The following is a 26,675-nucleotide window of genomic DNA, read 5'->3' as shown; positions in this document are numbered from 1 at the left end:
CTGCCTGCCCTCATTCCTGTCTTCCCGGTCACCTGTTCTCCAACTGTCACCTTCTCCACCCTCCAGCACCCCTTCCCTTCCTTCTCCCATATTCCTCTCCCTGCCCCCTCCCCCCGCCACAATGGCTCCGTCCTGCACACCTGAACCGAGTTCGCACTCCAGAGCCACAGGAGCGGTCACAGGGACCCCAGGAGGACCAAGCTGACCAGCCACAGGACACAGGGCAGCCCCCGGGCTCGCACACCAGGGCCCCTTTCTCGCACACACTGCAGGGGAGGGAGAGGCCGAGGAGGTCAGGACTGGGAAGGGGGGGGGTGGAGAGGGGCTGGTCCCCTGACCCAGGCACTCCCTGCCACAGAAGACATCCTCACCAGCGGCTGCAGTTGTCCAGGAGGAAGGGCACCCCCGGCTGCTTCAACTCTTCGCCCACCAGGCAAGGGCACTCAGAGAGGGGCAGGCAGCGGCCATCATGGAGGAGAAGCCCAGGGGGGCAGCGGCATCCTGGGGTGGAGGCAGGAGGGCACTCAGCCCCACGCAGGGGGGCATTGGGGCGGGGAGGCTGGAGACCGAAGGCTGGTGAGAGGGGCAGGGAGGCTGGAGACCAAAGGCTGGTGAGTATCCTCCTCCCGAGGGCTCTGTCTGCCGCACCCTGACTGCTGGGTGTGCCTCACCTTCCAGACAGCGTCCACTGCAGGTTCTGTTGGCCTCAGGATCCAAGCAGGACGGTGGACATGGTGGCACCAGCCCCTTCTGGCACAGCTCAGCACTGATGTGAACACGGCCCAGCCCACAGTCTGGTGGGAGAGGGACACTAGGTGGGGCGGGTAGCAGGAGGCCCGGTGACCTTCCCTAACAGCCCCACCCCCACAGGGCTCCATCCCTGGATGCCCCTGCCCAGCCCTGCTCCCTCACCTGTGTCACCCGTGCAGGGCTGCAAGCCGCAGGGTGCCCGCTCTTGGGAGGCCCCAGGGCAGGGAGCACCACCATTCTTGGGCGGAGGATCCACGCAGCTCCTCCTCCGACTTCGGTGGCCACCCCCACAGGAGACGCTGCAGGGCCCCCAGGCCTCCCACACAGCCCACACCCCAGCCACTGTGGGGGGAAGAAAGGATGGAGGCGGACCAGGTGAGCCCAAGGAGACTCAGACCGCACTGGAGAAAGCAAGGTGGCAGGGTAGAGAAGGGGCCTGCGTGGTGGCCAGCTAGGTGGCCTAGGGCAGCACCACGGGGACTCAACAGGCTCTTCTCCTGTCCCAGGAAACCTCCCCTTGGTGGAGGGACTTGAGCAAAGATCTCTAGGTGCCTCCCAGGATGAAGGCTCTGGTCCCTGGAAAAGGGCTGGGGCAGTGGGGAGACTGGAGCGGGGCTCCTCCTGGTGGCAGCAGAAAAAACCAGGTTAGGAGACCAGGTGTGGGAAACCCCTCTCTGGAGCAGAGGCAAGGTCGGGACTACTCCCTCGCACCTACAGAACACAAGGGCTATGAGGCCTCAGGCACAGCCTGGGAACACCCTCACTCTGAAGTGGAAACAACTTTACCCATCCAGTCCCCACACTAGAGGAGGGTAGGAACCCATCCAGGGCCACTCAGGCAGGAAAAAGGGCAAGGCCAGGGGCAGCCTTCCTCCTAAGCCCTTTGGAGGTACGAGGCTGTGACTTCAGAAGGGGCTGTCCCCCTAGAGTCGTGGAGAGGAGCCCAGACACCGGGGTCCCCAAGAGCGCAAGGGCACTCCCCCAGGTGGATCTCGGATAGGAATCCACCCCAGGTGTCCCTTCCGGGGGCAGGGGGGGCGGGGTCCTGAGGAGGCCTGGGTGCCAGTCACCTGGGCAGGCCTGCACGAAGCAGGGCTGGCTGCGGAGCCTATCGGACGGGCAGGTGCCCCCAGGCAGGGGAGGCCGCAGCAGGTCCCGGCGCTGGAAGGCGAGGCCCAGCCCACAGCTGCGGCTGCAGCTGCTCCAGCCAGACCAGGGCGCCAGCCCACAGTCCACTGCAAGGGGATGGGTGCGCAGGACTCAGAGGGGGCTCGTGCAGGAGCGGGGCCCTCAGAGGTGTCCCCTGGCCAGGTCCGTACCACAGCCGTCCTCGTCAGAGCCGTCCTGGCAGTCAGGCCGCAGGTCACAGCGTCGCTCGGCCGGCAGGCACTCACCGCTATCGCAGCTCAGCTGGCTTGGGGAGCAGAGGGCTTTCGAGGCCGGCAGCCCAGGCAGGGCCGTGGCGGGCACCGGGAAGGGCGCGGCACTCGCTGCCAGCAAGGTGAGGGGAAGGGAGCCACATAAGTGATTCCTGACTGGGTGATACACTGAGCCCCTTCAACCTCGGGCCAAAAGCAGAACACACTTGTCAACCACAGATCCTGCCCCTCCTTCCTCCTGAAGCTTCCCACGCTCAGTACAGCCTTCTGTCTACATGTGAGGGGGAGATCATGGGCTCTGGTCTGCACAGGCTCTCACCCAGCCTCTTTGCTTGTTAATGGCTCATGGGGGGTCTAGAAAGACATCAAGCTGTCTAGAACAACAGTTCCTTCCCTGGGGTAACCTCTTCCTGAATGCATGCTCCCTGGGGTGGCCCTTCCCTGATTGAGAGAGTAGGCTTTGAGCATAGTGATCTACTTTGGATGGATGGATGGATGGATATATGGGTGGGTGGATAGATGGGTGGGTGGGTAGGTAGATGGATGGGTGGGTGGGTAGGTAGATGGATGGGTGGGTGGATGGATAGATGGATGGATAAGTGGATGGATGAATGGATGGATGGGTGGGTAGGTAGATGGATGGGTGGGTGGATGTATGCATATATGGATGGATGGATAGATAGATGGTTAGATGAGTCTCCTCAAAAATCAGACAGGGTTTATGAAACAAGCCATGACCTAAGACCTACTGCATTTGCCCTCGTCACCATCCCCAAAGACACACACATTCCTAGCTGTTTTTACCCACTCAGGCTCTTTTCACTCTCTGCTACCCCTAGCCCCTCACAGTTCCTTCCCATATGAGCCAGGAATAGGGGGCAGAGACTTCTCCAAACCTAAAGCCCTCTGGTCACTGCTACCCACATGACTTCAAACCCTCCGGGGAGCCCTGCAGGGTCCCCTACTCACCACAGCGCCTCTCATCGGAGCCGTCCAGACAGTCCTCCCTCCCATCACACAGCTGCTCCCGCTCCACGCAGCCCAGCACCTCACAGGGCACCTGGCCTGGGCTACACTGCACAGGTGGGAAGGGCGGCGGGGCGACACTCTGGCCTGTGGGCACCATCGCGGCCAGCTGACTGGACACCTGCCCACCACATCCCCCCTTCCTCAGCCCCCAGTCTCCTTCCTCCTGACATCTGGTGTGTGTGCCCCCACTTCCCGCCTCTCTTGGGATAATGGAAGAACACTGAACTGCATCAGGAGACTTGGTCCTAGGCCTGATCCTACCAAAACTCTGACCTTACACTGTGGGATCTTGGGCAAAGCGGCTAACCTCCAGGGGCCTGTTTCTCCGACGGGGAGTTGTTCAGATGCATAGGTTTAGCAGGCAGAAGAAGGTAGAATCTTACCAGCAGGGGCCACTGGACTCATGGGGTGCAGGGGGAGCTCTGTCATGGCTGTCGTTCCTGGTCTCAGGGCCTTGGCCTCAGGCTGGGAGGTGGGAGGGGTGGTCATGGTCTGCACAGATTCCCGAGGACTCAAGCGAGGAGCCTCGGAGTCTGGGACCTGGGTCACTGGCCCCTTCCCTGTGGGTGCAGAAGGAGAGAGGTGAGGCCCTCCAGCTCCCCTTCCGTGAGATGAAGCAGAAATGGGTTCTCCAAAGGGGTATCCAGGCTTTGGGTGGTGCAGGGTTGAGCACAGACCACACCACACCTTTTGAGGGACTTCAGACCACAAATGAGGTGGAACTTGGTAGTCCAAGGAGCACAAGAGGGTTTTAAATGAAAGCACAAAAGCGCTTAGTGTCAAGCTGAGATTTGTACCCTACTCTCAAGAAGCCACACACGGCAGCTTCCAAGAGGAACCGACAGCACAATGAGACATTCAAGTCTGCACCCGATGACCTCCTGGCAGCTACAGCAAAAAGGGGGTTCGAGATTCTCATTGCCCAACAAAGGATTAACGTTATGACACAGCCGGTTTTCGAGAACCAGACTCAGCGTGACGTTAGAATTCATCACATAGCCTGCATCTTGCGGATTCAAGCGATGGTACAAGTTGCTTCGTCTGCTTTTCACAAAAAACACAGAAGGACGGGCCAGCCGGGCTCCTGGATGACTTTCGCTGGAACTCACGGGAAGGGGTCGAACTTAGACCTCTTATTCTTACAGATGGAAAAACAGAGCCCAGGGAGGTGGTGAGGCAAGCCAACATCTCCCAAAAGAGGAGGTCAGAGCCAAGCCACAGCCAGCTGACAGCCCCGCCCATTTCCGGCCTTGCTCTGAAGACAGCTCTCCTCAGGCTAACGTGCAGGTGAAAAGTCAGGCAGCCACAGGGAGGCTAGTACATGACCCTCAGGGAGCCCCTTCCTTGTCCTTGTCCTTGTCCATATACCAGGGAGACTGGTACATGACCCTCAGGGAGCCCCTTCCTTGTCCTTGTCCTTGTCCATATACCAGGGAGGCTGGTACATGACCCTCAGAGAGCCCCTTCCTTGTCCTTGTCCTTGTCCATATACCAGGGAGGCTGGTATATGACCCTCAGGGAGCCCCTTCCTTGTCCAGTTTAGGAACATGCTAACTTGGTGACCCCATGTTCCCTGTGCCCACTTAGAGACATGCGTGGCCAGCAAACCCTTCAGAAAGGGGTACGTGGCTGCATCCATAGGTGAACAGAGGGGGCACAGGCAGGGCCAGACAGCACCCCGTAGCCCCAGGGAGCCCCTGTCCTGGCCAGGGGTCTGGAGAAGGCAACCATACTTCAGGGCACACGCTCAGCCCTGGGAACCAGTCTGGGGGATCCAACCCTACAGTCCGGGAGGGTGGGCAGGGGCAGGATTTAGCCAAGGTGTCCTCCACGGTGACCAAGTATTCCTTCTAGAAGCAATCCTGCTCCACTTAGGGATGTCAGGTGTCAGGAGACTGAATGCCGAGATGTAATAGCCCTCGCCCTGAAGGGGTGGGCAGGGTGGGGGGCTGGGGATGGGGCTTAGAGTTTGGGTACATACCTGTGGGGGGTACAGATGACCCTCGCCAGGGACGCCAGTGTTCTGCATCTGCCAGACCCTGCAGAGGGAGAGGGGTCAGCTGCCCATACAGCGCAGGGCCCCGAGGGCAGTTCCACCTGAGAATAGGGACCTAGCTCTCATTGCCTTTGGGATGCACCTATGTCCCATGGCCCCTCCCCTGTCCCTGCAGCACAGGGCACAGCTGGGGGGTGGAGACTTACTTCCCTACAACACCTCCGGGCTGACACCCAGGGGCTATTCTCGCTGACCCACCTAGGATTCTGCTTCTGCTCTTGCCCCCCCAAACCCCATCTTCCCCCCAGTATCCACACATATGGGCTTCAGCACTATGGTCGCTCTCCCCTTGGGTCCCTGACCAGGCTGTTCTCCAGAGGGAGAGTGTCCACCTTTCATCTCCACATTGCAGACCCCACTGTCTCAGATGCCCCATCCTTCAAGCCTCTTCCAGGAAGCCTCTGGGGACCCTGGGGACAAGTAAGGCTTTTCCCACCTCTGAGTGTCTGATGCCCTGTTTCCAGCCCTGTGGGCATAACTTTGCCACCTGGGGGTGAAGGCCTCTCCTGTCTCCCAAACTCCTCCAGGCCAGGCACCTGCCCTGTGCTTCTCTGCCCCTCTGACCTCCAGCCCCCAGTCCAGCACCGGGCTGGCCCCCGGAAGGCTCACGGGCTGAAGCGGACTGCGAGAGCAGACCAGGGACACGTGGGGAGGCAGCGCTGGCTGAAGGTGCGAAGAGAGGGAGAGTGCAGGGCGAGGGAACGTGGCTGCTGAGGCCCTGGGACCAAGGTTCCCCATGCCCCACACCCCACCTGCTGGGCCTACAGCTCTCCACTCACCTTGCTGGGCTGGGGGAACAGCTGTCCGGGCAGGGTGGAGGAGAGAGTTGGGGTCCCGGCTGTGGACCGGACTCTGGGAAGAAAAATAACCAAGGGACTCCAGGGGTTCTCCCAGCTTCAGAGCCACCACCCAGGCAGGGGTGTCAGCGCTCCCAGGGTGGGCCCAGGGCAGGGCAGGGCAGGGCTGGGGCACTCCAAAAGGGCACGCCCACTAAGACTAGACAAAGGAGACATTATCCCAGTGGTTTTCAACGTATTAACCCCCCTGCAGGGCTTGTAAAACAGATTTCTGGGCCCCACCCTCGAGTGTCCGGCTCAGCCCGGCGGAGCTCGGGCCTGAGAATCTGCATTGCTAACAACTGCCAGGTGATGCTGCTGCTGCTGCTGGTCCAGGGGCCACATTTTGAGAACCAGTGACCTCCAGACTCTAGGAAAATGGCAGAGGATCCTAGAATCCCGTGGTGGGAAGGGGCCTCCAAAGGCACCCAGCTGCACCAACACAGCACGCAAGGCCAGGGAAATAGTGCAGGACATCTCTCCCGTGGCTGACCCCTCCAAGGCTGAGCTGGGCACCCATACCTGCCAGTGCCCGCGGGCAGGGGCACACAGCCCTCTTCATCAGAGCCATCTTCACAGTCCTTCACGCCATCACACGGGCCTCCCCTTGGGGCACACTCACCGCTGGCACAGCGGTGCCCAGCCCCTGGGCACAGGGGCGCCACCAGCGGGGACGCTGGTGGGAGGGGAGGGCTGAGGGCTCCTGTCCGCCCCTCTTCCCACTCCCGCCGATCCCACTGCCAGCCCCGCCCATACCTGGCTCACAGCCCAGCAGCTCCACCCACGGGGAGGTGCTGTGGTTGGTGTCACTGTGGGGGACACGGGGCCACACCCGGACATGCTGAGTCTGCACCATCTGGCCAAACATCCACACTGTGGGGGCCACTTCATCCAGGTTCTTAAGGAAAAGCTGCAAGAACAGGGGTGACCGTTCACCAGACCCGAACCTGCCTTTTCTCCGGACTGCCACCCGACCCTGCTGAGTGCCCCCGCCCAATCCGAGTCCCCCAGCCGTCAAGGCATGAAAAGCATGCTCTCCTGGCATTAATCACCAGGGTCCCTCAAGGCTGTGGGTTCTGGTCCTGGTGCCCTGAGGGCAGGGGCCAGGTTGTGCCTGCTGGTGAGTCCCCAGGGCCTGGCTAGTGCCCCGTAAGAATCAAGAGGGAAGGAGCACCTGGATGGCTCAGCTGGTTGAGTGGCAGACTCTTGATTTTGACTCAGGGTCACGATCCCAGGGTCATGGGATCAAGCCCTTCATCAGGCTCCTCGCTAAGTGTGGAACCTGCTTAAGATTCTCCCTCTCTCTCTCTCTCTCTCTTTCTCTCTCTCTCTCTCCCTCTGCCCCTCCCTCCCTACCCCTCTGCACACATGCATGTGCTCTCTCTCTCTCTCAAATAAGAAATAAAATTAAAAATTGGGGGGGGGGGAAACCTTAAAAAAAAGAATTAAGAGTGAACACATGGTGTAGACTGATCCCTCCTGCTTCGTGAGGCTTGTCTCCCTGGGGAGGATGTAAACCCCCAGGGCAGGGCTGGGTCCCAGCTGCTCTTGACATGGCCTCTGAAATCCTCAGTGAACTTGATGTCCCCTGACTCCCCTCCCTCCACAGAGCTTTGCACACCTGCCCCACGCCAGAGCCACTTGGATAGCTCCTGACGCCCTGCTAATGACAGGTGTTCAACGAGCCTCCAATATAAGAATGTTCTTCGGGGACACTGGAAGGCCCTTGGGGACAAAGACGGTGGGATTCGCAAAGAGGCATGTGGGTCACTGGCCCAGGAGGCTCGAGTGGCAGTACCTTGGCTGGGGGCAGGATGCCAGGCAGGATGTCACTATAGTTGTGCCAGTGTAGACCATCAGTGCTGAACTGCAGCAAGGCCAAGGACCCAGTCTCCTGCACTATGATGCCTAGAGCGTGGGCCGGGGGGAGGGAGGGGGCGAGGGGGAGGAGGGGGTCAGAGCTGAGAGAGTGAACCCCAGCCCCCGCCTCCCATTACTACCCCATCCCAAGCCCCGCCCCATCACCGCCCCGGTCCCCCCCAGCCCTGCCCCCCATCACCGCCCAGCCCCAGCCCCGCCCCCATCACCGCCCCGTCCCCCAGCCCCGCCCCCCATCACCGCCAGTCCCTCCTGCCCCGCCCCCACCGCACTGACCAGTGAGGTTCCTGGGCAGCATCAGGTCCAGCTGCAGGTAGGGGGGCAGAGTGTGCCGCTGAGTGCGAGTGTTCTCGATTGTGCTCCCGCCCCGATAGCCAGGCCCCCTGGTGGGAGCCCCCAAGAGGGCAGCCTCGGTGGGGAGCTCCAGCTGCAGGTTTTCCTTGGGAAGTCCGGCCAGGCCCAGCAGAGAATAGCAGGGGTCTGGGTGCAGAAGAGAGAGGGGCTGGAGTGCAAGGGAAGAGGGTGGCGGGTGCCTGCCAGGGACATAGGAAGTCACAAGGGGGGCTGAGGGATGCAAAGGGCCCCATGGTTGACCTCGACTTGGGCTGGAAGGGTGGTCCAGAGAGAGCAGAGTCAAACAGGCAACCTAAGCCAGGATGACTTCCAGATCCTTAGGCTAACCATCCTCCCCATGGAAGGCAGGGATAAACTGCAGCGTTCCTGCCTCCTCTTTTAGGCTGGGCAAACCCTGGGTGGTAATTCCTCTCTGACCTACAACCGCATGTGGCCCTCACCTCCAGGTGGAGGCAGAACGTAGGTGACCAGACGGGGTCCGATCTGGGGACTGAAGGCTGGAGAAGGGGCAGGAGTGGCCATGGCGAGGATCGTCTGGTTCTCACCTGTGTGGGGAGACTCAAGGTTCAAGAGGGAGAGACCTGCAGATAGGCTCACACTAGCCCCAAGCCCCACACCCAGGCCTCTCCCCACCTCTTGCAGCACTTTCTCCCTCAGGACTTTCCAGGAGCCCCCAGAACAACCTCCCAGCTGGGAAAGGCCTGTTCTCCTTCCCTTGGCATGAACTGGGGGTTTTCACTTCCACTGAATATTTAGAAATAGAAGACCTTTCTGAGCACTAGAAAAGGGTATCTCTGGATGGAAGCACCCCTGTGGGCTGGAGTCTAGCTCCCACTTGCCAACTTGCACAGTGAACAATCCGTACAACTGTGAGTGCTGGCCCTCCTGTAACCTCAGCAGCCTGTAGGTGCACTTTTAGGAGCAGGAATCTAGACCCATAAACGCATTCACTTTCAAGCCTTTGTGTTTTTCTGTTTCGTTTATAACTCAGTTTCCAAGCAAAAATACTCTTGAAAAAGTTGAACTCTGTCTTGGTTCCTCTTAGGAGAAAGGCCAGGAACCAGATCTGACCCAGCTGAACCAGAGAAAAGAAAGCACCCTCGACGAGGAGGCAGAATTCTAGCCCAAAAAAGACAGAAGAGACCTGATCTCAGGAGGACAGAGACAAGCCCTTCCACCCAGAGGGCCCCTTCCTTCCCCAGTATCCAGGACTCAGGCTCCCTCCAGCCGGGGCTGGGGTAGCCACGGATCCCCCCTCCTCCCCCCCACCCCGCTCAATGCTGCCACCTGGGGCTCCCTCTGAGCCCTCACCATCCTCCTCCCTGCCATTCCCCAGACCCACTCACCACCAGGGAGGGCACAGTGGCAACACGAGTCTCCCATTCCCTCCACCAGGACCCAGTCCTGCGGACACAAGAGTCAGGCTGGACAAGCTGAGCCGGCCACCTGCCAACCTCCGACCCAGCCTATCGGGCCGCTGGAAACCCTGGCCGCTACACAATGCCCCTCCCACTGCCCCGCCCCCAGGCCCCTATGCCCCCTCACCTGGGGGCAGCCACCCAGTGGGCAGTAGGGGGAGCAGCGCGCGGTGCTGTTGTGCAGACACTGGCAGACTCCGCAGGGGCCCTCTCGCCAGCGCTCCCCTACGCTGCGGACCCGGCCCCGCTGCTCACAGCCCTCACACGGCTCCGTCCGGCACCTGGAAGAAGGGCCGCCACTTGCCGGGTGAGTGGGCTCGCCTAGGCAACCAGCCCGTCCTGGTGTGCCCGGAGTGAGCGGTCTCCCAGGACTTGGGACTTTCAGTGATAAAACCGGGAAAAGTCCTGGACCAGCTGCGATGCTTGGTCTCCCTATCTCCTGACTCCCAGCCCTGCACCCCAGAAACTGCAACTGGCCCAAGAAAGGGGTGTGGAAGCAATCTGTGCCAAGACCCTAGCCAGTGGAGCCCATTTCAGAGGGGGCGTGGTGGGCAGATCTGGCTCACCCCCTCAGTACCTCCCTTCAGCGACCTTCAGAGGCACAGGGTGCAAACCAGAGGACCCATACTTGCCCCTAGACTTGTGGGCTCCCTATACCCCTCTTTTGGACCTTGAGAGCCTAAAACTGATGCAGAAGAAGGCCAGATATTCCCCCAAAGAGGCGCTGGGAATCCTGGTGTTTAGACTAATAGGGCTCAGAGTAGGAGAGGTTCCTCATTTGGAGTCCATGGTAGCTGTGGAAGTATCTCAAGAAAGGGCACACCAGCAGCTTCCTACCTGGGCGCTGGAGGTGAGAGGTAAAGGTCTCTGTGGGTCCCTGAGGTGGGTGCAAGTACCTGCGGGCCTTGCGGTGGATGCCCCGGCACTGGCGACCTTGGCCCGAGAGGGGGGGGGTTGTTGGGGCTCCGGAAGGACCACTGGATGCTCTGGCTCCCGCAGGGGCCCAGGCACTCAGCCCAGGGGGACCAGGATGACCAGCCACAGTTCACTGCGGGAGAACCAAGAGTCAGGGGTCAGAGGAGGGCTGGGTGCCCAGCTGGGTAGTCTGGGAGGGGACAAGGACCCCTCGGGAAGGGTCAAGGGTGGGGCCTCACCAGCACAATCTGGATCGGGCCGACAGCGTTGGGGCCGCCCATCCTGGCAGATGCACAGCTGGCAGCTGGCTTTGATGCGCTGCCCAGGCCAGTAGCGGGTGCCATCCACCAGGCAGGGGCACTGCCGGGGCCATACACACTGCCCCTCACTGCCCAGCACCTGTCCGGCAGGGCACCAGCAGCCTAGAGAAGGCCCAGGGTGAGGCTTCCCTGCAGAGCATTCAGCCTCCACAGACACACCGGCCACAACCTGGGCCCAGAGCCACCCCCCGCCCCCCACCCTTACCTGGGCTGCTGCAGGGCTGGTCAGCCGAGCACACAGCCCGACCAGAGACTTCATCGCAAGTCAGAGGACAGGGAGCACAGGGCCAGAACACCAGCTGCCCGGAGCAGGTGGCATTGAGGCAGCCGTCCCGAGGGCAGGGCCCTGAGAGAAAATCAGAACCACGGTTCGGAACAGTGGGTCGGTCCCCTGCCGAAACAACCGAAACAAGCCACCTCCCAGCCGTGCCCTCCTTCCTCGCACTCACTGGTCTCGTGGGTGGAGTGAGAGCCCCCGGGCAGCATGGTGCAGGTCCGGCCCCCATTCTGGGGTGGGTGACACTGCCGCTGCCGGGTCATGGTGCCCGTGCATGGCTCAGAGCACGGGGACCAGGGAGACCAAGAGGTCCATTCACCATCCACTGTGAGGAGAAGGGGCAGGACAAGTGGGAGGAGGGGGGCATGAGGCCAGTCTGAGAGCCCCGTGATCTTCCTCTCCCTTGCTCTCTCTGGGCCGCCGCCCGCCCCCTGGCCCTCCCGGGTACCCCAGGCCCCTCACCGGGGCAGGCGGCCATGAAGCAGGCCTGAGTCTGGTGCTCAGGGCCTGGGCAGTGCTGCAGCACCGGGAGACTAGGTGGGGAGCAGCGGCGGCTCCGGGCCTGCACCCCAGGCCCACATGTCCTGCTGCATGGCCCCCACGGGTCCCAGGGGCTCCACGCCCCACAGCCCTGCTCTTCTGGGGAAGGCCCTGCCATCCCTGCCAATTCACAGTCAGGCTGCCCGTCACACACCTGGGGAGGGAACAGGATCAAAGTTCCTTTCAAGTCAGGTGGCACAATGGCTCTGCCTGTGCCACCCCCTTCCCCCCTCCCTCCTTCCCTCTCTCACCAGCTGGAAACTGATGCACAGGCCATCAGGGCAGGAGTATTCCGGGCAGGGAACCTTTGTCCCGTTGGGGCCTCCTGGGGCGGTCATCCCCTCTGAGGGGAAGAGAAAAGAAAACAGTAAGACGAGAACTCCCCCCCCAGCCCCCACCAGCCTTGGCCTTCATCAGGGGAACCGTGTCCATACCGCAGCCCAGCTCATCCTCGCCCTGGGAACAGTCAGAGATGCCATCACAGAGCTGCTCGAGGCTCAGGCACAGCTGGGGAGCCAAACCACAGGAGAAGAGGCCACCGCAGGGGGGCAGCTGGGTGGAGCCTGTGGGCACCCGGAGAGTGTCCTGTTGGGCTCCTGCCCCTCCCACCCTCTCTCTGCAGAGGGGTTGGCAGGGGGAGCCAAGAGTACTGGAAGGGGAGGGCAAGGAGAAGGCTGAGCCTACACGGAACCTGAACCTGGCTCAAAGACACCTTGGGAGGGGTCCAGAAGGGGCAGACGGACCTGGGGAGGCACTGGAGCCGGTGGACAGCTGCCCCCTCCTCCCAGGGTGAGGTGGCCAGGACAGGAAGGGCTGACATGCAGGGGCACGAAGGGAACTCCCAGGTCTGGTGGGGTGGAGCTGGAGGGGTAGCCCTCCAAACAGGCCCACTCCCCACGCTGCTGAGCCACTGCCCATCCTCGTGTCCCTTCTGGCCCAAATGCAGGCAAAGACAAAAGCCTCTTTCTTCTTTCCCCTGGGGAGGGGGGGGGGGGGGGGGGGGGGCAAAATCCTGGAAGAGAATTTGGGGAAAAAGATCAAAGGACCCTCTGAGGTCGCAGCCCCAAGTTGCTCCCTAGCCCGCCGCCCCCCCGGGGGGGGGGGGGGGGTGGGGAGGGGAGAAGACACGGCCCCGAGGCGGCCCAGGCTCTCACCGCAGGCCTCTGGGCTCTCGTCCGAGCCGTCGGGGCAGTGCGGCACACCGTCGCACAGCTGCGCGGGGGACACGCAGTGCGGGCCGCGGGCGCAGGGCGCGTGGTGCGGCGCGCAGGACCAGCCGCAGCCGCGCTCGTCGCTGCCGTCGGCGCAGTCCTCCTCGCGGTCGCAGCGCCAGCCCCGCGGGGCGCACTCGCCGCTGCCGCACGGAAACTCGAGGGGGCCGCAGGGGGGCGCTGCGGCGGGCACCCGCGCTAGACCCGGCCCGCCCGGCCCCTCCACCGCCGCCGCCCGCCTCCCGGTGCCCGCCCTTCCCGCCCCCTTCCCGAGCCCGGACTGCCCCCACCTCCCCACGTCCCGTCGCTCCCGCCCGTTTGCTCCCTGACTGGTTTCCCAAAACCTCTCCTCTTGTCCAGGCATTCCACTGACCACCCCAACCACCTCACCTCAGCGGTTGGGGGCGTGGGGGCATGTCCGCAAGTAAGATCTGGACTCTTCCAGTCCCTCTTAAACCCCCTTCCCTTTGTGCATTCTGGTGTCTTCAGGAGGCTGCGTCTGTGCCAGCCCCAATGCCCCAATGCCTCCCTCTGAGGCGCCCTCCCCACTCTTCTTTCCCAGGCCTCGGGACTGCAGTTTTCTTACCCCTTTTCCTCCAGGACACTCACCAGGGCTGGCACTGGCCAGGGGAGTTGGTGCAGTCTCCCCAGAGCCAGCGGAGGGGCCCGGCAAAGTGCCAGCCGGGGGAGTGGGCAGCGAAAGGAAGGGGCAGTGCCCGGGTCCCTCATCGGCTCCATCTGGGCAGTCCCAGGTTCCGTCACACAGCAGGATGGCCCCCACGCAGGTGCCATCGACACAGGACACCTCCCCAGGAGTGCAATTCAGCTGCCCTGCAGCCAGAGAAAGGAGGAGCTGGTCCCAAACGCTGCCCTGTAATCCCACTGTTTGGGGTGCCCCTGTGCACACATTACAGGTGCCGGCTTCCCAGCAGGAGCCTGAATTGGTGGAGGAGGGGAGGCAGGAAGGTTGGGGCTCACAAGACAAGGGGGTGGGGGGGGGGGGGGGGGGGGTGCCTTGTGGACTGGAGTCCAGAGCGGAGACCACCCACCCAGACAGGCCTCCTCATCGGCAGCGTCGGGACAGTCGGGATGTCCGTCACAGAGCAGGGCGGGGGGCAGGCAGCGCCCATCAGCACAGGCCAGCGAGTCGTGGGGGCACGGGCAGCCCTGCTCATCCGTCCCATCTCCACAGTCGTCCCGCCCGTCACAGAGCAGGGCCAGGGGCAGGCAGCGGCCGGAGCTGCAAGACATCTGCCCCTCCCCACAGCCTGGGGTGGCACAGCCTGGCATGGGGCAAGCAGGCAGGGGCAAGATGACAAAGGGTCCTAGAGAAGCCCCTGACCCTGGAAAGACCAGAACAGCCCTGCCCGCCAGCCATCGCTGCCGGCGATGTGAGCAGCAGCTCAGGAAACCGTTCAGTTACGCATAAGAGACACCCGCACAGTAGGAGAGACCCATCACTCAGTCGCTGCCCCCCACAGACGAGGACACTCACCCTCCTCGTCCGAGCCATCGCCACAGTCATCCTGGTTGTCACAAAGCCACCCGTGGGGCACACAGTGCCCACTCTCCTGGCACAGGGCCTCTCCCTCCACACAGCCGGGCACCGGCTCCTCACAGCGGGTCCTGCCACTCCCGCAAAGCCACTGACTTTCCTGGCATGTGCTGAGCACACAGCGTCCCGGGATCAGCCACAGAGCTGGGCTTTGGCAACTCAGGGGCATGGGGCTCCCCTGAGCCACCCCCCCTCCGCACTCACCAGTTCCCACAGTCCTTCTGCAGCACAGTCCCCGGGGGGAAAAAGCTGCCCCCTGACTCACAGGGGCAGGAAGCTGGTTCTAGGCAGACTCCTCCTGGGATCACAGAGGGTAGGACTGGAGCAAAAGGGGCACAGCGGCCCCTAGTGCCAGCCTTGTCACCCAGGCCTTGTGGCTCTCTTCCCCCTCCCAGGGTCCCCTCCCCTCTGCCTCTTCTGACCCTACACACCATGGAACAGAGTCCCCTCGGGGCAGAAGCAGCCCTCCACGCAGGCGACAGCCTGGCAGTGCCACCCAGGTTCAGGACCATGGTCATGGCAGGTGGGGGGGCATATGGGGCCACAGGCCTCATACACCTGGCCCCCTTCACACTGCAGAGCTGGGTGGAGAAGAGAGAGGCTTGGGTCACTGAGGTGCAACGGCACCAGGATGCAACAAGCAGGCGAGCCAGCCCAAGCGGATACTCATGGAGGGCACAGGGGTGCACGGTGTAGACTCTTGCTGAGCCCCTCCCAAGGCCATTGGCAACATGACAGTTCTATAGGAAAGCAACCTTGCCCGTCTGGTTCATCTACGACAGCGTGAACACCACACATATTTGCCTTTGAATGAACGCATGGCTTGCTGGCAGGCCAGGGAGAGCACCCATGAAGGAGCGGAATGGGCGGTGGGATTGGGCATCGGGGACCCAGGGCAGGGCACACTCACGGCAGAGCTCCTGGCTGCGCCAGCGCACAAAGAGCCCATGCCGGGCACACTCATCTGCATACGTGGCAATGGCCGAGCAGAGACACTCACAGTCACCCCCCGAATCACAGCTGTGGAAGGGATTGTTCAGCCCCTGGACCCCCTCCCCACCCCCAACCTACCCATTCCCACCCCGTCCCCAGGCTCGCCCCTCTCACCCGCAGGCATCATGCACACACCGCTCGTAGTGCTGCTGTGGGGGCACCTCTGCATGGCACCGGGCAAAGAGTGACTGCAGCATCACCCCGCAGCGGGCGTGGGCCCAGCTGGCCCGGTGGGCGTTCACCTGCAGGCAGAGCAGGTCCATATCGTGGACCAGCTAGACCCCATCTGCAAGCACCCAGCCTCTGGATCCTACCCCCTGCAGGTTTCTGTAGCTGCCCCCACTCCCTCCCCCCATTCCCACCCATGCTCACAGTGCAGGGGTGTGGCAGCTCTCCCGGCTCAGGGCAGAGAGGATTCAGGTGCCAGGAGTGGGCAGCCAGCTCAGCTGTGGGTTCCAGGACCCCCTGGCGGCTCCGCAGGTCATTACTGGCATCTCCATCAAAGTCCCCGCACAGACCAGACACACGGCCCCGGAAGTGCGGGGACAGCTGCACCAGGACCCGGGTGCCTGGGCAGAGGGGGCAGCAGGGGCCAGCATTGTGGAGAAAGAAGACAAGGGCGGCTATTCCGTGGGCCTGTCTGACCATCTGCCCAGGGACCACAACCCAATAAGGGGTGCTCGTGCACTCTTTTGGGAGGATGATTGGCGATGGTAAGAGACCTAGATCTGGAGGGCGAGGGCAGAAGCGGGACGAGGGAAATTCTCCAGCGGGCCAGATTCTGGGAGGGATCCAGGCTCCAAGACAGACTGTGACACCACCAGACCCGGAGGCCTTAGTGACCAGAGACTCAGAGGGCAACCTCGCTGTGCCAACCAGGCAACTCCTTCAGGGGTTACTCTGGTTTTCTTCGATTTCTCAGTAACAGTTATTTCTAAAATGCCTACCGCTTGGGTTTGGGTGGTGGGATGTTAGGAGATTTATTTTCATTTCTTCTTTCCCAAACTAGGTATTTTCTAAATATTTCTTAGGTGAGGCACTGTTGCTCTTACGTTGAAGAGAAACATAATTTTAAGAGCGCAATTTGGGAACTCCCGCCACTCGTATGGAAGAGGAAGGGTTTAGGGGGAGCCAGCCTCATGACACTAAGGCGGGCATGGGTCAGATGGTTAAGGTTAAGGTTGGGGCCTGACCTCCATCCCAGAACAGGCTGAAGCCCAGGCGGGTTGTGAGTAGCAGGAAGAGACCAGCACGACGCAGGCTCAGCCCAGGGCCCGTGTAGACCTTGGGGAGTGTTATGCTCGCCCCATTCACCATCACTGCTCGGCCTGCGGAGGAAGAGAGACTTTCAGGCCCTGCCTCGGAGTAGAAGGGCTCCCAGATCCCCAGGAGGCCCTCACCAGCCTGCTGTCCAACCTTTCCTTTTGCTTCTCTAGCTATGAGACCTTGGGCAAGCCTCTGGACCTTAATTTCTTGGAGCCTTCCAGAATTATGATTCCCACACAAGAGGAGAGAGGAAAAGCACCAGCCCCACTTCCCTGATGGTAAGCAGTGGGGAACCCCGGGCCTTGGTCACCCGTGCAGAACTGTGATGCCACCCAGCACGCCCCTCCCTGGCCATGCCACCCTTCAATGTTACAGCCACCTCTGAGCATGTGCACAATGGTGCTCTGTAGTTGCACGGTCAGCGCCTTGGTGCAGGTGAGGCCACTGGCCCCACAGGGCAGGTTCTGGGCTGAGACTGTGAACTGGCCGCTGGCCTCTCGCACCAGCAAATATTCACAGGCTCCAGGGAAGGTGAAAGCCAGCCCGTCGAATGTCACATAGTGGGGGGCACCCGATGCCTGGCACCATCCACGGCACTGGCGGCTCGTGCAGTGCCACTGCCGACCCTGGCACACACTGTGGGGGGCGGTGGGGAAACAGAGTCATGAGGACATGAAGCCAGAGCTGTATCTAGGGGATGCACCTGGTCCAGGTTCCACGCAACTCCCAACAGACCCTCAGCTTGGGGGAATCCTGGAGAGCTCCCATTGCCCAGGCCAGTCTGGATATCCCACCCCACCCATCGTCCTGGTCCAAAGGGCATACCAGATGTTGCAATCCTCCTGGATGGTGGCATTGGGCGGGTACCACTGCCCGCCGTGACGGCAGGGACAGAGCTCAGGAGGCACACAGCGTTCGTTCTGGGCAGAGGCCGGGGGCAAAGAGGCACCTTGGAGGGCTGCCTGACCCACTGCCCACTGTTTCAGACAGCCAGGGGACTAGGGCAGTGCCATGGTTACAGCAGGCCCCACGGTGCCCCATGCAGCCCCCTCCCAGACTCACCAGCAGCACGGTGCCTGGGGGACAGACACAGCTCCCTGTGCTGTCCGGGGGGCAGGAATGGTTGGCATGCAGGTTGTCACAGGTAAGGAGGCAGGCACCAGGGACATAGACAAGCTCACGGGGGCAGAAGGTCCGCTGGGGGCCACAGCGGTGAGCAGTGCAATTCCAGAGGCCCCTCTCCTGGCAGACACTGCCGAGGTCACGAGGGAGGTAAGAGGCAGGCCCAAGACAGCACTCACCTCCAGGCGCCTGGTCTGACCTGGGAGAATCTCAGGAACCCAGAAGGTCCAAGCCCCTAATGTTGACTCTGGAGACCTGAGCGTCTCACCCCCAAACCCTAGTTACGAGCACAGGAAGTGGGGCTGCCCCCAGCACCAGCCATACCTGGGATGGGCATGGTTACCCTTTCCTGCCCCAGCTCCAATGGGACCATTCTCTGGGCTCTGAGGCTCTTGAAGAACCCCATTCACCGCCCGGGTAGGAGAGGGATTCTCTAAAGTCTCATCTTCACCCACCAAGTCCTGACCACTGGCCTGGACTCCACAGGTCCAGAACTGGCCTTTACTTCTCCCTAATCCTTGGAAGAGCCTCTGAACCAGACTCATCCAGAATTCAGAGATCTGGGTTCTAGTCCGTCATCATTAATAAGCTGTGTGACTCTGCAAGCTGTTTGGCCTTAGTCGAGCCTCAGTTTCCTCATCTGCCAAATGGGAACAATTCTTCTACTTTCTACTATATTAGGTTATTGTAAGAATTCAGTAAAATTAAATAAGATAACGTACAAGAGTGCTTTATAGGCCAGAAGGGCTAGCAATGCTCTGTCGTCCCACGTGTGCATACCGTGCCCTAACCCACGGGGCTACAAGCCCAGCCCCTTGTCTCTAAGCTCTATTTCTTCACCCCCAAGCTCTTTGCTTACCCCCCAAGACCACTGCCCTCACCAGTGGTTGCAGTCCCTCATGGTGGCACTGCCGGGAGCATAGCGTTGAGTTCCAAGCTGGCAGGAGCACAAGTTGGGGGGCACGCACTCGCCTTCGGGGTCCCATAGCAGCCCTGGGGGGCAATTACACCCAGCCACACAGCTGCCCAGCTCCCCACAGTCTTCTGGCTCCCCACAGTTTTGACCACACGCCGGGGCACACTCCTGGTACTCCTGGCCCCCGGGACACAGGACAGCTGGGCACAGAGACACATGCAGGTCAGGGACATAACTGCTGCTGCTCTGCCCACCCTTCTGGAATTCGCACCCCCTATGCCTCTGGAAGAAGGCAAACTCAGCAATCTGCCATGGTCAGAGGCCCTCCTGGGGACCTTCCCTTGTTGCGAAGCTTTTGGATCCTTCTGGGCTACTCCTAGAAGAGGGCTGGGAGGAGCACCCTGGGGCTAGCTGGCTGAGCAGACTCACGGCAGAGTGTCTGGGTCCTCCAGAGAGACGGGACACCCTCCCGGGCACAGCGACGAGCAAAGGCAGCAAGCACAGGACACAGGCAGTCCTTGCCAGGAGCACAGCCACACACGGCTGCCAAGCAGCGCAGGTGGAACATTTCCCTGTCCACCAGCCCTTGGCACTCCTCGCGGGGAGAGGAGGGAAAAATTGAGCCACCTCCTCCTCCACAGATTCCCCCATCCCCTCTGGTCCCCACTGCCACCTCCCTGTGCTCGGTAGCCCTGCCCACGGCAGGGAGCCGGGCCCTCCCAGTAGCCCAAGAGGAGAGCAGAGCAGGTACTGACCCCACCTTACAGGTGCAAACAGGAGCACCCCCAATCCGGCTACCTGGAAAGTTGGGCCATGCAGGACGGCACAAGCTGCCTCGGCAAAAACATGGCGCTGAGAGTGGGTGCTACAGGGGGAAAGTGGGGCGCTGTCTTCTGAGGGGCACCTTCCCTCGCCTGCCACCTGGAACTTGCTAGCAAAGGCTGCGACGCTGGTCTCCACATCGCCAGCGGGTGTCAGGAAGTCATCCTGCTGGTTCCAGGTGAAGGTGCCGCACAGACCCTGCACCTGGGCCACAGGAGTGGGCATGGGACGGTCAAATCGGGCCCAGTGTAGCCTTGCCCAGCCACTCACCTGCCCCCTAGCACACCTGGTGGGCATGGCGCGGGTCCAGAGTGATGTAAGCTGCAGGGTCAGACACTCCCCAGAGGACCTGGGCCCCGGGCCAGCGCAGCAGTAGGAAGGTGGAGGAGGCTCGGGAGACACTGAGGCCCTTAGGCCCACTCCATGGCAAGCCCACATCCTGCCCATCCACCAGGACGGCCCCTGGAATAGGGAGCCTGTGAGGGGCTGCCCCTGCAGGGCTGGGCTGATGAGGATTGGGGGTGAGCACATTGCAGGAGGGGGCTACCTGAGTCTCTGAGCTGGATGTGGGTGTCCCCCAGGGAGACAGAGATGGCGTGGAGGCAGCTTCCAGCGTCACAGGCCCCATGCTCCAGCACAATCAGCAGCTGCCCCTTGGAGAAGTCCTGGGGCAGATGTTGAGGAATGCGGTGGGGGGGGGGGGGGGGGGGGGAGGATCCGGGGACAGGGTCTGGTCTGCCCCTTTTCCTGTTCCACAGGACACCTACAGCACACACCTGGGGGCAGCTCCCACCCATCCCTTGTGGTGACCACCTTCTTGCCAGCCTGTCTGCAAGGTATAGGGCTTAACTCTGGCAAGCGCAGACACTTGTGAGCATCTGTGTGTGTGCGTGTGCGCTTGTGCGCGCAGACAGGCATGTGTGTGTATGTAAGTAGGTAGAAATGTGTGTGTGTGTGTGTGTGTGTGTGTGTGTGTATGCACGCATGTGTGTGTGTCTCCATGTTGGAGCAAGATGCCTCCCCTCTCCCTTCCTGTGGGTATGTGTGCTCTATATGTGTGTCTGTGTGTATACACATGTTAAATCTATGCGCACTTGCATGAGCCCGCGACATTATGTGCACACCTGTTTGTGTCTATGGACCTGAACTTGGTAAGTCACCTAACTATTAGGGGAGGCGTGGAGAGGAAGGAGAACCCATATTTCGTCAGGGGTTGTTTTGCAGGAAACCGCCTGTGATAAGCCCAGCCTGCCCCATTTGTGAGAAAGTACGGTGAGGATAAGTTTTGCTTCGTGCCCCTGGGCTAGGGTGGCAATGACAGAGGAACATTCTCAGGAACCCGAGGAGGGGTGAAGACCGGAAGGGGAGGTTTGGAGGGGAGGGGGAGGTGTCTGCGGCGAGCCATCCTCCCTCCAGAGTGGGTTCTCTCTCAGCTTTTCCCGGGATGACTCTGTGTTTGTCGTTGATTTATGTGGAGGTTTCCTGACAGTCACCTGCCTCCCACAGCAACCCCACGAGGACTTCTCCCGCAGTTCATCCCCTACCCACCTGCACCAGGCTGGAGCGGCAACCTGGGCTGCCGCGGAAGGAGAAGCTCCGCCCATCGAAGGTGACGTAATGCCCGTCCCCGCCCACCGCACACTCGGCGGGGCACTGCGCCTGCGCGCAGAGCCAGCGGCCGTCCTGGCACACGCTGTAGGCACACGGGGCGGGGAGCGCGCTCGGATTCAGCTTCACGACCTCCCGCCCCCAACACCGTGGCCCCTCCCCTCCCCCCGCAGCCCCTCTAACTCTCTTAGGTTTGGAGGTCAGCTGGTGGAGGTCGCTGGCTAGGTCTTTAAGCGGGGCCATCAATTATGCCGTGAGAGGTCACCGGTCCCTTGTGAGGGGCCCCCAAGGGGAGGCAGGTTGAAGGACATAGCATGAGGGAGGGCTCCGCGGGGACCACGGCGCTCCCAACCCCAGCCAAAGGGCCAGCGAGGCCCTCGGACCCACCACGGGTTGCAGAGCTGGCGCACTGTGTCCCCAGGGGCGTAGCGCTGGCGCCGGTAGTAGCAGGGGCAGCGGGCCGCAGGGACACAGAGGGCGCCGTCCCAGAAGAGGCCAGGCGGGCACTCGCAGCCGCTCACGCACGCTTCCTGGCAGGACCCCTCCCCTCCCTCGTCCACTGCCGAGCAGCTGGGCGGGCAGGCCGAGGCGCAGTCAGAATACAGCTGGCCCCCAGGGCACAGGCGCTCTGCGGGCACAGGAGTGGGCTGTGAGGTCCGAGGGCCCCCTCCTCCCACCAGACCCCGCTGGCCACAACCCGAAGACGGGGTGCTCAGGAGGTGGCCCGGCGCTCATGAAACCAGGGCCACAGGGCTGCTGTCAGTCAGTTCCCAATTCCGCAGGGTGGGGAGGCCAGGGCCTATGCAAAGAGGGTCAGCCGCCAGACCTACCGCAGAAGCCTGGCTTCCTCCAGCCCACGTGGATATGGTGCTTGGCACACTCTTGGGCATAGTTGGCCAAAGTGGTGCACACGGCCTCCCGCCGGCTCTCGCGCCCACTGCCTGCTGGGGCCCCAGAACAGTAGGCAAAGAGGCAGGTCTGGTGGTACTCAGCAGGGGGGACCTTCAGAGAAAGGACAGGCCCTCAGTCAACCAGACTCAGCAGCACTCCCTCCTCTTACTTGGATCTCTTACTTGGTCCTCTTACTTGGACCCTGACTTACAACCAAACAGAATGAGCACTAGAAGGGAGCTCTGAGATCATACATACATACAAAGCAATGCCAGGACTAGATTCCCTGTTGGGCACCTCTGTAGCACCCCCTGCTCCCCGCCTCTCTGGTGGTGGTTACCACCCCCACCCACACCCATACCTGAGCATGGCACTCCCCGAATGGACTCTCCAGCAGCTGGTGGCACACATCCTGGGCTTCAGCTTCCAGCTGGCCAGCCTCCATGCCTGCCTCTGTGCCTCTCACAGGGTCCTCACAGCCCTGGGCCACTTCCACTGCATCCAGACACCCAGGCTAGAGACCATTGGAGTCAGGTTAATGGGCTGGGATGAGGGACATTGACCAGGACACCAGGAAAGTGGCTACTACCCTCATGGCTGCTTCAAGTCCCCATTGTCATGGCCACCAGCCCAGACATCCTGAAGCTTTGGGGGGCAACAAAGTTGTACGCCTGGGTAGGGTGTGGGCGAGTTGGGGTCCCATCAACCCACAGGCAAGAGATTTGATAACCCAAACTGGTCAGTGACCAGGTCACTGAGTGTGTCCCCTGGGTGGTCAGTTCACCCAATGCCATGGGCAGCACCTTAAATTCCACGGGACTCAGAGCCTTCCCCGGACCAAGGATCTGGGAGAGGGCCAGGCCTAGTCCCAGAGAAAAAGCCAGTGATGAAGACAGACAGCAGAGGCTTGAAGATGTCAGAGAAGCCAGGAGTGGGGGGCCAACTGGGGAGCAGGGCAGGGAGCCCAGGCTCCCTGAGGGCTGCAGTCTCACCTCTGAATCAGGGAGCCTCCAGGAATTCCCAAAGGTGGCAGCTAACACAGCCAGTCTCCCTCCTGGCTCCAGGAAGTCATCTGGGGAAGGGTGAGGCAGAGCTCTGTGTCTGGGGTCTCCAGTCTCTCCTTCCCTCCTAAACCAGCAACCAAGTCACGCCCACTTACCCTCAGGCCGGCCACTGTAGACCCCACAGAGACCTTGAGTTTGTCCCTGGAGCTCGTAGTCCACAGAAACGGAGACTGAACCGGACCTGTCCAGCTGCACAACGACCCCCAGGCCCCCCGACAACACCAGCCAGTCCCCTTGCCATTGCAGGCTCAGCCCTGGGCAGGAGAAGGAAGGAGTCACACTCCCCACTCTTCCCACCATGACACCAAGGCTCAGACTGCTGGGGAAGGAGAGGAGATGGAATTCTTAGAATTCGAGAGAGCTCTGCACTTGACACCCTTTAAAGGAGAAGCGATTGGTTTCCCGTCGAAACTGTCCTTGAGAATTTCATGGACACTACCGACGCTCTCACAAGTAAACTACAAAGCTCACATGTGCGCGCACACAACTCCACCCACTTCACTTCATGGACTGAAAACCAGGGCAAAAGTTCTGGTGGGACAGAGACCCGTCTAGTAGCTCCAAAGCCCTTCCTCACAGCACTGGTAGAGGGGGGTGGGGGGAACTGAGACTCAAAGAGGTTTTTGTTTTTTCTTTTCTGAAGATGTTACTTTGTTTAAGTTTATTTATTCATTGTGTGTGAGAGAGAGAGGGAGAGAGAGAGAGCGCGCGCGCATGAGCAGGGGGAAGGGGCGGAGGGCTATCAGTGCAGAGCCCTATGCAGGGCTCCATCTGTAGGAACCATGAGATCAAGACCTGAGCCAAGATCAAGAGTTGGACACTTAACCAACTGAGCCACCCAGGCGCCCCAAGATTTTATTTTTAAGTAATCTCTACATCCAACATGGGGCTCGAACTCACAACCCTGAGATCAAGAGTCCCATGGCAGCCAGGTACCCCCAAGACCCAAAGAGGTTAAGCAGAGGTACTTGCCCCAAGCCACACTGTGAGGGGATGAGTGGGGGTGGCTTGCAGGAGAGGCTTGTGGGAGACGAGGTCTTGGCCCCTCAGCAGCCTCCCTCATTTCCAAATACTGCCCAACAGTAATGGGGGTGGAGCAGCAGGCTCCCACCCAACTGCCCCTTTTGCTGTCCCCTGCTCTGGGGGATAGGCAGACTGTCCCAGGGGAACAAATGGGGCCCTGGGCAGTCTCCTGCTCCCCACAGCTCCCTTACCCTGGAGCAGCCGAGACTCCCCATCAGGTATCAGCTGCCCATTCACAGAGACATTTTTACCCTGGATCAGCACCTCCTCGGGTCCCATCATTACCCGGGCCTTTGGGGAGACACAGAGCAGAAGAGGTGTTCAGTGGCTCACCTTCCCCTGTGTCCAGCTCCCTCCCTGTGGTCTTCCCTCCCTCCCTCCCTCTCTCCCTCCCTCCCTCACCAGCTGACAGTGCCCAGGTTGGGGGCAATGCCCCCTGGGCGTGAGGTGGACAGCCCAGGTGGAATCAGCAGCGCCCGCCAGCAGGTAAGTGCAGCGGCCCAGGAAGTGGTAGTGACGCCCGTCAAAGGTTCGGTAGTGGAAGCCTGACCAGGTGGTGCAGGTGGCCGCAGGCTGCTGGCGCTGGCTCCAGAACTGGGCCACGGCCCCCACCAGGGGCTGCAGGGAGGCTGGAGAGGGAGCGCTGCCTGGAGGAGATACACCGACTGTGAGTCTCTGAGTGTGAAGGTAGGAGGGTGAAGGAGGAGGAGGACGCGGGACTTCTCCCAGAGTGGGAGGCAGGTGGAGAGTTCATGGTCCCTCTGGTGGGCCAGGATGGGAGGTGACTCATCTGAGAGCACAGGGGAGTGGGCAGGGGTCCTGCAGGAAGGCCCAGAGCTCCAGAAATCTATGTGGTAGCCCTTGCAGGGGGAGAAAGTGGTGGCCAGGACCACAGACCCACCTGGGAGGTGTCGGCCAGGGCAGCTGAGGCAGGCCTGGGAGCTGCCATCCCGCCAGCTGTGTCCCCAAGGCCAAGCACAGCACTCCTCCAGGCTTCCCGCAGATGCATTAGCTGAGCCTGCCTGCAGCTGGCACTGCTGCGTGGCAAAGCAGTGGCCCCCAGGGCTGGCTTCTGCAAGGGCTGCGGTGGATAGAGGGAGAGAATGGGGCGGCCCAGACAGTCAGCCTGAGCCCAGCTTCCCTCCCCAGGCAGCCTCCATGAAACCACAGATCTGGTCAAAGAGCAGGTGCTTACCCAGAGTGCAGTGTGTGCCCCCCCAGCCTGGGCAGCAAGCCGTCACTGTCCGGTTCCTTGCAGCAGGCCGGGTTTCTGGGGGCCTGGGTCCACCAAGCAGGCAGCAGAGAGAAGATGTTAATTATTCAGCCCAGCCCCTTCCCTGTCCCTGAGAATGGCCTGGGACATTTCATCTGGTCACCTATTCTCTGAGTGGCTTTCTCATATAATTTCCCTTCCTGGTCTTGATTTCCCCTTGTGCAATGTGAGAGTGCTATTGGGAAGGCAGACTGGAGGGTAGGCACAAGGAGCAGACATCGTGCCTCCCTGCTCTGCCCGCTCCCCTCGTCACCTGTCCCCAGCCCCACACCCTCCACTCTTCCTGAGCCCAGCCAGACCCACTTCCCAAATGCCTGCTTCTCCAGGGCACCACCCAGTTCACCTTCTCCCCCACCCCCAGGATGTTGGCTCCCTGCTGCTCAGCGGCCAGCCCAGACTCCAACCCTCACTCACTTGTAGATGGGACAGAGCCCTGCAGGTCCGCTCCGGGACAGGTCGAGTCGCCAGCCCAGGCGCTGGTAATGGTAGAGGCTGGTGCAAGGCACCAGGCCCTCCTGGCGGGGGGTCACTTCCTCCTCCACCAGGAAGGTTTCTGTCCGCTCGCACCACCGCCTGCCCACAGATGGGGAATGACAGCCACTGCCCCCAGCCCTTCTGTTGCCAAGAAGCCCTGCCCGCAGAAGAGTTGGTGAACTGAAGAGGAGGCTGGGTGGGAGTAAGAAGCAGAGGGGAGGGGAGTCGGGCTGCCCCAGAGGGTCCTGTTCATGAGACAGAAGAAAAGAATCTTAGAGGGGCCCCAGGCTGGACTGCTCACCCGTTAGCCAATGCCCATGCCATCCCAAAGAGGAGGGCAGGGAGCAGCATAATGCTCCCCCCACGTCACCTCTGGGGGACTAAGAGGCTTGGGCTTGGAGAAGGTGACGGCTGTGGCCAGTGAGCAGAACGGCCAGTGCTGGCCTTCCCCGCCCCACACCACGGTCTACTTCAGCCGGGCGTCAATGTGTCCAAGGCAGCCCAGACAGTGACAGGGAGGCCCATGGGACTGGGGAAGCTTTATCTCAGCCCCATGCCCTGGGGCACCAGCTGCTCGGAACCAGATTGGACCTGCCTGCGCATTGCACAATCCCCTCAGAGGCCAGTTCTCCCTGGAAACAGTCCCCTTCCGGCCCTCGTGTGTGTGTGTGTGTGTGTGTGTGTGTGTGTGTGTGTGTGTGTGTG

At 61.4% G+C, this 26,675-nt stretch overlaps 1 protein-coding gene across 1 annotated transcript in view; it reads right to left on the bottom strand.

Annotated features, from left to right (window-relative positions):
- The window catches only part of LOC125930496 (SCO-spondin-like), a 56,687-nt gene that overhangs the window by 27,233 nt on the left and 2,779 nt on the right, over positions 1 to 26,675 (bottom strand). The window contains 52 exon segments of the mRNA XM_049642313.1: positions 141 to 266; positions 372 to 501; positions 672 to 794; positions 913 to 1,092; positions 1,821 to 1,985; positions 2,070 to 2,240; positions 3,099 to 3,242; positions 3,542 to 3,718; positions 5,140 to 5,218; positions 6,500 to 6,726; positions 6,807 to 6,960; positions 7,849 to 7,958; positions 8,205 to 8,408; positions 8,723 to 8,827; positions 9,632 to 9,686; positions 9,828 to 9,981; positions 10,597 to 10,652; positions 10,654 to 10,748; positions 10,855 to 11,037; positions 11,141 to 11,281; positions 11,385 to 11,537; positions 11,675 to 11,906; positions 12,004 to 12,095; positions 12,907 to 13,143; positions 13,573 to 13,794; positions 14,013 to 14,246; positions 14,459 to 14,628; positions 14,723 to 14,816; positions 14,950 to 15,099; positions 15,429 to 15,538; positions 15,626 to 15,753; positions 15,884 to 16,080; positions 16,705 to 16,839; positions 17,157 to 17,413; positions 17,603 to 17,697; positions 17,840 to 18,029; positions 18,781 to 19,015; positions 19,245 to 19,410; positions 19,614 to 19,841; positions 19,924 to 20,099; positions 20,185 to 20,302; positions 21,186 to 21,330; positions 21,633 to 21,873; positions 22,076 to 22,247; positions 22,498 to 22,650; positions 23,129 to 23,208; positions 23,296 to 23,454; positions 24,415 to 24,514; positions 24,626 to 24,870; positions 25,125 to 25,304; positions 25,419 to 25,501; positions 25,911 to 26,241. Coding sequence (XP_049498270.1) covers positions 141 to 266; positions 372 to 501; positions 672 to 794; positions 913 to 1,092; positions 1,821 to 1,985; positions 2,070 to 2,240; positions 3,099 to 3,242; positions 3,542 to 3,718; positions 5,140 to 5,218; positions 6,500 to 6,726; positions 6,807 to 6,960; positions 7,849 to 7,958; positions 8,205 to 8,408; positions 8,723 to 8,827; positions 9,632 to 9,686; positions 9,828 to 9,981; positions 10,597 to 10,652; positions 10,654 to 10,748; positions 10,855 to 11,037; positions 11,141 to 11,281; positions 11,385 to 11,537; positions 11,675 to 11,906; positions 12,004 to 12,095; positions 12,907 to 13,143; positions 13,573 to 13,794; positions 14,013 to 14,246; positions 14,459 to 14,628; positions 14,723 to 14,816; positions 14,950 to 15,099; positions 15,429 to 15,538; positions 15,626 to 15,753; positions 15,884 to 16,080; positions 16,705 to 16,839; positions 17,157 to 17,413; positions 17,603 to 17,697; positions 17,840 to 18,029; positions 18,781 to 19,015; positions 19,245 to 19,410; positions 19,614 to 19,841; positions 19,924 to 20,099; positions 20,185 to 20,302; positions 21,186 to 21,330; positions 21,633 to 21,873; positions 22,076 to 22,247; positions 22,498 to 22,650; positions 23,129 to 23,208; positions 23,296 to 23,454; positions 24,415 to 24,514; positions 24,626 to 24,870; positions 25,125 to 25,304; positions 25,419 to 25,501; positions 25,911 to 26,241 — 8,287 coding nt within the window.

The sequence above is a fragment of the Panthera uncia genome, chromosome A2 (genome assembly GCF_023721935.1).
Source record: "Panthera uncia isolate 11264 chromosome A2, Puncia_PCG_1.0, whole genome shotgun sequence".
Classification (NCBI taxonomy): domain Eukaryota; kingdom Metazoa; phylum Chordata; class Mammalia; order Carnivora; family Felidae; genus Panthera; species Panthera uncia.
Note: the sequence above shows the minus strand (reverse complement) of the source record. Positions and strands in the feature narration are given on the sequence as shown.